Source organism: Anopheles cruzii, chromosome 3 (genome assembly GCF_943734635.1).
Source record: "Anopheles cruzii chromosome 3, idAnoCruzAS_RS32_06, whole genome shotgun sequence".
Lineage (NCBI taxonomy): Eukaryota > Metazoa > Arthropoda > Insecta > Diptera > Culicidae > Anopheles > Anopheles cruzii.
The window spans coordinates 57,825,077-57,835,762 of record NC_069145.1 but is presented as its reverse complement, the minus strand read 5'-3'; the positions used below and the strand labels follow the sequence as shown (position 1 = coordinate 57,835,762).

At 49.3% G+C, this 10,686-nt stretch overlaps 1 protein-coding gene across 1 annotated transcript in view; it reads right to left on the bottom strand.

Moving 5' to 3' along the window:
• The window catches only part of LOC128272383 (putative inorganic phosphate cotransporter), a 15,378-nt gene extending 5,100 nt beyond the window's left edge, over window positions 1-10,278 (bottom strand). The window contains exon 1 of the mRNA XM_053010184.1: window positions 10,035-10,278. Within this exon, the coding sequence (XP_052866144.1) occupies window positions 10,035-10,224 (190 nt within the window). The 5' untranslated portion in view covers window positions 10,225-10,278. The remainder of the gene's footprint in view (window positions 1-10,034) is intronic.
• Window positions 10,279-10,686: the final 408 nt, after the last annotated feature.

The window sequence follows — 10,686 nt, the reverse complement described above, 5'->3', positions numbered from 1 at the left end:
GGTCCCAAGGAGCACAGTTATCTCCGGAGTCGTAATAGAATTATCCAGATACTGCTAATAATAGGCTGTAAACGGGTAGTAGGTTTTAAGGTCGAACGAACGATGAAATCGTTCGCCCAGCAACGGAGGAGTCCTTCAAGCACTACTGTCTTTGTACTACCGCCGGACTCGGACTTTGGGGTCTGATCTGTGATAATTGCGATTCAATGCTATGGCAGGCATCGCAAAACCACTTTCATCGCCAGTGAAGCGAACATATGTAAATACACTTTGAAAGAGTTTCGTGCCGGGGGGGATTCCCCATAATTTTTCGCCCAAATCACCCATGGTTTTGGGGAAGGTGCAAAATATTTACCCATCTTATGGTCACGGTCAACACACGCGTTCGTGGTATCCGTTGCGGAACACTATGCATCTTTAATGAGCCGAGGAATGTACCGAGCAAATAGCACCTCTCATTAATAGGTTAGTCCGGTGGGAATCCCCCCGGCGGATTGTCGTTACAAAACCGCGACATCAGATCAGGAATGTTGTTGATTGAGCCGAAAAGATTAACATTGGGAACAGTGTCGAACAGGTGCCGACCGCTCCACATTTATCTTCGATGCCAAGGCAAGGACATGAGCCAATAGGATTCAAGTGCCGCAGGGCCGCAGATAGCCAGGGTTCCAGGGTCTTCTGTGGCCACTTGACCACTGAGCTATCAGGGTTTGGCCACCCTGCTCCATTTTTTCTGTTGTGGACAAACGTGGATCGCAGAAAATATGTGTCAATTCCCGTCAAGTGTCGAGCACACTTGAGCCACCGGGGGGGCATGTTTGAGCTTTTACTTTTAGTCAACATTGCTTAAAGTTGAGTATGCCTGACGATTAAACTTTATTTTTACGAGGTTTCTGATTACGCTCTGTAAAATGAGCTTCAGGTAAATTGCTTGCCAACCACAAACGATCAACAATGACAGCACCATGAAACGATCCCTTTATCCCAGATGCATTCTGTGATTTGTGGTTTTTGGTCGGAGGCAATAACTCACAATAATTTATCTTAAAACCACAACTAAAGGTGAGAAGTGGACTTTCGAATTGAGAGGAATTGGAAAACTTTAGTTTCAGCTAAAGTATTATCGGTTTTACGAGGAGCAATGTTTTTGGGCCTCTATCAAGTCCAAAAACTGACCCAAAAAAGTGTGAGACGTTTTGTACGGTGTACGAAAACCTGATACCAACTCAAAGGCCCTGAACCTGGGACAACCTTCTGTGGCGTTTGTGAGCATCAACACAGTGAGTATGTCAGTGGATCGTGCGTGATGCGTCGCGTTTTCACTGGCGGGCATTCCCCGCGGGCAAACGGCTGCACAAGCGTCTGCACAAGGGTCTGCACTAGAAATTTTAATTGCCTTAACCAGACGCGTTTCAGTGAAACGCTTCATAATACATATAAAACGAAGCGTTTCACTGAAACGCGTCTGGTTAAGGCAATTAAAATTTCTAGTGCAGACCCTTGTGCAGACGCTTGTGCAGCCGTTTGCCCGCGGGGTTGCTTTAGAGGTTCGCGATGAGCAAAACAAAAAACAAACAATCGCCGCCTCCGCCGGCCCTCGCGGTTTGGTGGCCGTTTTGTGAAATCGCAAAAAAATGAGTGCGGGTTTTTCCTTTTGGTTGACCACTGGAACTTTGAAGTGGGGTAATATTCAGCAAACCCGTGCCGTGTACTCTCAGCCCACAGAAGCGTCGCATTTTCCCTTTTTTCCAAGCAAATCAGTCCGTCACCAGCCGTCGATTGGTCTGCATCCTTCATTACGATCCGTTTGCTGACAACCAAAAAAAGATGTCAAACCAATGGTGACGGCATCGTTCCGGCATTTTCATTGTTATACCGCACTGGGCGGTGCGGTCGGGAACGCATAAAAAGCATAAAACAAAGTGACGTGCCCGCGCCATTCGTGGTCTTCTCGTCGTTACGCCAGTTCCCGTCACCGGGTTGCGCCCAAAGGGTTGGTACGCTCGAACCGATCGAACCGATCTGGGTTTGCCAATTTCTGTGCCGGAAATGGGGGGCGATCGAACGGGCCGGGCCTGGACCGAGGCCAACAACACCGAGGACCAAAGGCCAGGTTTCGGGGCACACCTATCCGGTGTTTGGGAAGATACTGGAATCGGTTGTTTGGTGAACGAATTTCTTGCATTTTCCCGCGCTGAATCAGTTGAGTCAACAGGGGCTAGTACCGAGGTCTAAGTTTAAACGCATTTGACCGAATTTTATGAACCAACCGCCATTATCGTCGCCATCATCGAGATGTTTACACACGATTCGAAGAATTGGGCATATTTTTACACCAATCGATCGACCTGCGATCAGCATTTGCAGGGCTCCGAAACACACACCACAAGTGTTCGAAGTAAAAGCGTATTTTTCAAACAATGTACGTTTGTACTTATGGAGCACAAATACTAACTGAATTATTATTTTTTAAAACCTACTCAAACGGTTCAATGTGTCAAGTATTGGGTTGGGGAAAAAGTAATTCATCTAATCGTAGTGAAACAGCTCAACCGCTGGCAAAACCAGGACTGACGGCCAAGAAGGTTCTACTGGATATATGGTGGGACTTGAAAGGAGTCACTTATTATGAGTTGCTTCCGTGTGGCCATACAGTAAATTCAGATCTCTACTGTCAATAACTGCACCGTTTCAAGGTAGTGATCGACCAGAAACGGTCAGAATTTACCAACAGAAGAGAAGAGAAAAGTGGTTCACCAGAAACTCCGGGAGCTTGGTTGGGAAGTTTTAATGCATCCGCCGCATAGTCCGGACCTTGCACCAAACAATTGACATCCTTTCGGCACATTTCAAAATTTCCTGAATGGTGAAAAATTTAGATCAAGAAAGGATTGTTGGAGTTTTTCGCTAATAACGACCAAGACTTCCAACAGAAACGCATTACAAGCCAACCTTTAAAAAATTTCCAACAAAACGGTGGCATGTTTGACGCAAAACGGACCATCGGAAACATCTTAAATAATGAATTTCTTCTTCCTCAACACAATATTGGGGCTCAAAATCTAGACCTTTCAAACACCCGCTCAGTCACCCGAAACAACAGTTTATGGCTTGGAAAATCGCATTCAAAGCACACACACCCAACCACACAATGGCACACACTGCGGGACGGATTGATGTAATAACTTCCCTACCACACACTCCTACGGTATCGGTGCATGTGCATCGTTGCGCGCGTTACTTCACCCCACTGGAGACCCGACATCACCATCACACGTTGTCGGCGGTGTCTTCCGTACAATTTAACCCGTTACAAATCGCCATTTAGCACCGATCAAACTCACGTGTAGTTTTTTGAGAACTAAGCGTTCGGCACGTGCAGTTTTTTTTATCGCCCCACAAGCCTCTAAGCTGTGTTGTTGTTGATGGATTGGAAAAATTAAGAAAAACTTCAACCACAGTAAGAGACAAACCCTGGTTTGTGCTGGCATGATCAAAGAGGAAGTCCCGCCAAGCCGGCTTGGCAAACGATTGACGGCGTTATTTATGCTCATTGCATCGCTGTAGAGGATTAGCCGATGTGACATTGAACGGTTTGGCCGAGTTCGAGTCACGTTCGCGACTTATCTCCCGACTGCGGCGGAGATCCACCTCGCGGTCAATGGTTTATGATCCTCTCTGCCAATCGGCGCGCATAAATACGTCACCCCGGACGTTGTTCACTTCTTCTCCCTGGGTGTGTTGTGTTGTGGCCCCGGAGGGAGCCTTGAACGGCCGCGGTTTAAGGACGCGCGCGCCTAGAAAGTTGCTTTCGAGCCATAATTTCACCACAATATTTTGGATCGTTTTTTTCCAGTGACTCAAACAATCTTTCAAATGAGTCTCTGTGTTTTTTGAACCAGTTCGAACCCAGCCGCTACTCACGTCGGGATATCCGCTGCTGCCATGGTTTGCTGTACATTTTGGCCGGAGTTCAGGTCGACACTACTTTCGCAAACCGCCAATCGCCACTCACTAGTTAGCCCGGTTGCTGGTGGTGGGTCTCACCGGTCTTTGCGTAACACTTTCGCCAAAAACCGTCACCGGTGTTCTCTTTCTCGGGCTCAAGCGCCCAAGAATATCTGGACCACTAGGTTTCACTAACTGCAGGTTCCGACGACGGTTCTACACATTTCGATGCACCGCGCCGAAGGATGGATTGTGAAGTCACCAAACGGTCTGCGATCACTTTCGAATGCTTCACACGCGTCTCGCGATCGCTAGTTCCGTTGGAGTATCTCACACTCTGCTACACACTGCCCCCGAGCGAGGCGTCTATGTTGCACGGGGTTCGCGAACCGATTGAGCCGCTCACCGGCTCAGGTATGGCTCATAAATAACTGTCCGAGCCGCTAGTCGCCGCCGGGTGGTGGTGGTGGATCATCGTGGTGATAGGGAGGGGTGGCGTAGGTGGCTCACACGGCGCTGTCTGCGTGGCTGGCTCGCGGTCGGTGTTATGTCTGTGTGTAAGGGGGGCCTCTCTGTGAGCTCTTCCTGTGCTTATCGGAAACCGCACTCCGCAAATGGCAACTCCAAAACAGGTGGCCCCTGGCGGACGAGGGGGGCGGTTGGGATGATGACAGTAGCACCCCGGCGATAGGCAAATGATTACGTTCACCCGCCCCCCGGGTTCAGACCCCTTTTTTTCGCCACATTTTTCGCTTCAGGCGCACAACACAACAGCACAGAATGTTTCAGGCGGCACCACAATGGGCAAACACATTACTGTTGGGGTGGCCCGGCCACGGGGTTTGGGGTGGTCTGAACCCGCTCCGGGGACCGTGAGGGTTGACAAACGATGGGCGGCGAAAAGCAGGCCGCAAACACGTGAGCTATGCTTGGGCTGGGCCGGGCAATGTTGGCAAGGGATTCGGTCACGATCTGTGGCGAAACTATGGGGCGCATTGTTGATCCAATTGGAAGTGAGGTAATCTTGGCGTCAATTTCCCCAAATCATTTCAAATAAAATCCAAATTATTTTCAAATAAAAGCTTTGGATTTGTTTCGAGCTTTTTGTGCCAAATTTTGAAGAATGAATTGCCAAGTGGAGTCATGATTTGGTCTCGCTTTCCACTCGCTCGCGAATGTGCGCCATTGTTGTCGCCATAGTAGAGCGCAATAGAGTCCGGCATTGTTATTGGCAACTAATAAATAATTAAACTTCAAACGGTCCGGAATGATCATTAGACCTCCGACTTCAGGTATCACTTGTGTTACCAACTCACACGATTGGGCTGGTGTTCCTGGAGTAGGGCAATGGAAAAATTAGAACTTCTAATGGCCCTCTTGAAGCGTTACAATCGTGTTCAAGAGGCCCCTTCAAGAGGTAGCACGAGCGTCCCGCATCCAGGGTGAAGTTGTGGTCAACCCCTACGGGATTCTTAAGCCGGCTGAATAAATTGATTTATGTGTGATTTTTTTTCGCCGACAAAAACCCCGACCGTCAAGGGGTTGCCCTAATTCACGGCCATCCACTGGTCATCGAAGCATCTCCTGGACCACCCCAGTGGGCGATTCAGATAATGACCTTCCACCGTGACTGTGGTTTACCTTCATTGATAAACTGTATCGGAAACCGAGGTGAAACCGATAACGAGAAGCTCGCTCGAGGTTTTCTTAGCCTGGGACCTCATTGTTTACGTTCTCGCTCCCGGTATCGTGTTGGTATGTTGATCCCATAAATCAATCACCCAAATTACGCGCGCATCCTGCCACTGATACGGAGCCGATGATGAGGCTCGGATGCTGATTAATCGAATCACGTCGCCGGCCGGTGGTCGCCCGTCGCCGTTTGCTGTAATTGAATGTCACACCCGGGAAAGAGTCTGCAATCTGCCAATCTGTTTCGTCAATCGTAGCTGTCGGTGTGGGGTGAACCTGGGACCTTGTGATCTGATCGGACATAGTTTACGAACTTTAATATGTTCCCCAGCGCATGTTTTAGAAAGTGTCAGTTTTCATGTCTATTATCATCCTCCGATGATTGGCTTGGGCAGCGACTTCCTTTGAGACGCCAACGAAACGTCAACTCACGGCCAGTTCGTCTCCAGCTGACGGTGCCACATGCTAAAAACCCATAATTAGACCAACATCGTTCGATACGGGATCGACGCACCGTCGCTCGGGATGATGCTTCGCGATTTTTCGCTTGCCCCGCAATATCTTATGCCGTGAGGTGAAAATGTGTGTACGCCACGCCACGGTGACGATGTAAAACAAGTGTGCTACGCCCCGGTATGTGGGTGCGCAAAACTGATCCCCCTCGGTTCCCAACGAGCCAGCCGGCAACCAAAACAAGCCGCCACTAGTTTCGGAGAGAAATTACTGATGAAAACTGGTTAAAGTTGCCTCAAACGGACGTCCCCCCGAACGGACCGAATTCGATTTTCAAACTGGGGCTCACTTTCAAAACGCGATCGTTTATTCTTTTACGGAGACCAGACCAATAAGCCCGGACCGGAGAATTAAGGCCCCGATTAGATAGACATCCATAAAAAGCGCACCTATAAAATGTAGATAATGCGGCAAACATAGGCAATAAAGGGTTGAAAGGAAACTAGATGGCTGGAAACGCTTCACTCAACAGAATCAGGACCACAAAAAGAGGGACAACTTCCGGAGCTCGATCATCGCAAAAACGGGAACACGGGAGATGTAAAAGGCGAGCGTTCTGGCTCCATCGGGGCGAGTGAACAGCTGAATATTAAGCAAAAACTCACGGCACGCCGCAAGCGCGGAGATGTTCCGCGGGAACTATGACAGGAGCATGGCTTAACAATTGCCTATTGTGCCGGCGTCGTGTCGAAAGGGGCCGATAAGAAAGTCGGCACATGCTTGGCTAATGAGATAAGATGAAACACCGGCCCACACTTATCGCCGCCAGTGAATCGGTCAATATTGAAAGGATCTGGGCGAGACGATATTGCCCACCCATGGCCACCCCGGGTTTCGACACACACACACGGTCTGAAGACTCCGACCGTGGCCGATGATGTATCACCCGGCGCCCGGTGTCTGATTGAAACATCAAAGTCAATCGTCGTAGTAGGCCTTTGGCTTTATGCTAGATGTTTATTCGGTCTGTTTTTTTTGGGGGGGCCGCAACCCCACGGCAAGAGATAGTTCTGACTCCTTGATAGTTGTCCGTATCTCGACTGGCAGAGATGCGTATCGTTCGTGTCGAAGGCTTTCCGCCGTCCGGGAGCCGAAGCAGGAAGGGCAATACGTCTGCCGTACGCGTATCAATCAATGTCCTGCCGGTCAATATAGTGAGATAGGGTCGCTGTGTCATCTTCGCCACCGACAGGGGACAAAATAGCCTCCGGCCAGGGTTTCAGGGTGAACATTTAGGAGCTTGACTGACTAAGCTACAACCCACTTATGGAAATTATTTGCGCAGTAACAAAAATTGATGGCTATTTTTCGTCATAAGTAACGTAAAGGACATCACCCAGATTAGAGCATACTGAGATTCGATATCGTCGATTTATATGACTGAAGTGTCAGAGGAATATGTTTATCAATATGTTACAACTTATTATGCGTCGAAAATTGTTCTACAATTATAAATGAGCTAATCTTTAGTCTGTTCTTGTGCACAAGGACTTGCTTGTAAAAACACTTCGACAAACTTTCAAAACAGACAAACTGCCTTAGAATTGTTCATGGTTAGAACACAGAGGTTATTTCGATTTTTAAAATTCAAATAAGCTCCGTTTATATGTACTCTATGTTTCGGGGGGGAAAAAACTCATTCTGCATGCTTTCATCAGTGTCCTGATTCTTCCTAGAACAATCACAAGCAATCAGTGCCACCGGAAGCAGCCCCGGGGGTTGGTCGATACTCGGATTTTGCCTAAAAAACTTCAACCGTTGCGCAAGAAGCTTCCCCAAACCGCTTGTGGTACTTGTCGCACTTCAAACGCTTCAAAAGTTAACCCCACGTGTAAGCGAGGAACTGTCGGCGTCCTCGCCCCCTCCGAGCCGGCCCACTCTTGAGTCCCATTATGTGGCAACATTCCTCGGCACAAAACCGAAACAAGCGGAAACAATAGACAAACCTCATTCAACCAAAGCGCGCGCGAGACGTAAAAGTAAATATGTCTCTGTCCATTGGAAGAGAGGGAGAGGGGAGAGAGAGAGAAAGCGAGAGGGAAATTGAGAGGGTGTGAGCGAGACAGAGCGAGAAGGGCGGGCAAAACGCGTTTGATGTTAATGAAAACGGAATCAGATTAATTTGGCAACCGAAAGAGACAGTGCGCCGTACGCACTTCAAAGGCACTTGCGAGTTCCTTTGATATTTTCACTTCAAAGATGAACGTGCCCGGCCCGTACCAGGATCTCAGGCTCGCCGGCAGGATGCTCGCCGCGGCCGGTGCAGCCGGTGCCGAGATATGCGGGTTGATCTCCGGAGAATGTGGAACATCACCACTCCGGAGCGCCACTGGAACTACCAGCTGTCTGGTCGTCGGGCTGTAGTTGCGGCTGGTCAGGATCATTCGCACAGTGGCGGAATGGTTCGGAATGGCTCTCCGGCACGTCCGAAAGCAAAGGATCCTGTGTGATGCGGGCTCCGCGACGGCGTATTACCGGCGTTACCTTGCAGTGGCCGGTTTTGTTTTTTAAATTTAGTCTCTGCCCGATGAGCCGTAAAGCGCGACCGAGGAAGACGGGCTGTTTCGGGCCTCTTCTTCCGGGTTCCGGGGGTGACATTTGCGGTACCAAATTGCCCGGTGGTTAGTATTCATATCGCCGTCGTTGTCGTCGCGGAGCGACGCTATGTCGACGTCTGGGTCAATAGCACAAACCAATGTTGCAACCAATGTTGTACTGCGTGGCACGTGCGTAACTGTCCGGTGGTAGACCGGCTCTAGCAAATGTAAATGAGACTATGAGCCAGTGGTGGTGTGACCGAAAGAAGCTTCTAGCCGTCCACCAGTGTGTGAGAGCGGGCAAGAGAGGCAAGAGCGGGGACGTGTTTAGTTCTAATTTAGAGCGATTAGTGACACTAATACACCTGTTAAAATGGCGCCAACGGGCAACGGCCAATTTGCTTATCGGACTCGCGAGCGCCGACTCCTCGGACGCGTAGGTTATCAACCCACACACCGGTGTCCATGGGTCAGTTGCTTCGGCACCGCGACTTCAAAGGCCCCATGCGGTGGCTCTAGTGGGTGTTTATGGGCAAATTTATGATAATGCGAAAGCGTTAATGTTTAATCATTTGCCACAGACCAACACACTGTTTCTCGACTCGCTCTCGCGCACGGTCTTCGGTCGATATTAGCATTCGATGACTTTTTTGCGCAAGGATTTAGCCAAGTTCAACCTTCGCTGGTGGATTCACGACCACGGCGGCACGTTCCAGTTCCAGCAGACCGAATGTCGGAAGTGTACGAATGAAGATGTCAGAGGATGAAGATTAATACGAGCGAGCAATCTTATCGGCCACCGGTCCGCCGACTCCAGCGTGTGAACTTTCCACTGATTTTCTCTTCACTAGGCCACGGTCGCGTATAATTTTCGTCCGATAAGAGAGGTTGTTTTAGCCCGAATATACGACGTCACCCGGTGCTAAGGCCACCGGCCTACCTGGCCTATGTCGGATATACAGGGTGAAGATGAATGAATCAGGCACCTTGCTAGGAGCAGAACCATTACCGGATGTTGTAATAAAGCGAATAGTCGCTCAGTTCGAACGGCCACTTTTAAAATTGACTAAAACTGTAGTTTGCCTTAACGCTACACTATTAAAGCGCTTAAACGGTGCCAACCCCAGCGTGGTGTAATCGTCACATTTTCTTCATGTTCTGTTATTTTATTTTTATATTTTAGATCGTTAAATGTCTTTATTAAAATTGCTTTGGCACAAGTCTGTATTGTGTTCTTATTATTCATTGAACTTGATTTAATTTATGTGTATTATCTGTGTTCTAATCACAATACAATAACCGCAACAAATAGCGAACAAAGTTTAGAAACTCGGTGTTACTCACCCCTTGACAGACATTCCATGCACGGATGTCGCACTTCCGCCCCGTAACCGAGCAGCCAGCCTGGCTTGGGACAGTGTTTCCCCTCGCGAAACTCGATCGGCCACTGATCCTTGCCCGGTCCCAGAAGCGGTTGCCGTTCCGCCGACGGTCCGGCCACTCCGAAATCGAACGATCGCATACTTTTTATCATTTCGTGTATCCTTCTATCACCGTCTGCACATTCTACGAGGGCACAACAACCGATTCGGACGGTTCACGGGACGGCACGGCACTGGCGGGATGTGACCAGTGTTTCTGTGCTTAAAATAAACTGCTCCAACGCACGCGCCCCACAAATGTCGCGATCGTCGAACGGTCGGGTGGCTGGAAATGGTTCCAAATTGACTCACGGCTTAACTGATAACACGGCTGGCGCGGCACACGAGCATCCCCGGGCGATTACGTGGATCACCAAGGCACTAGATTGCCTGTGACCGCTTGGCTTCGGCTCCGGTTTAGTTTCGAGCAAATCCGGAAACTTACGCTGACCTCCATCGTGCCACGGTTTTGTCTCGTCATGTCGCCCTGGTTGTCGGATCAGTGCTCGTTGTTGTGGCCTCTAACGAGGCACAGATAACGTGGAGAAAGTTCTAACTTACAAAAACATGAACTA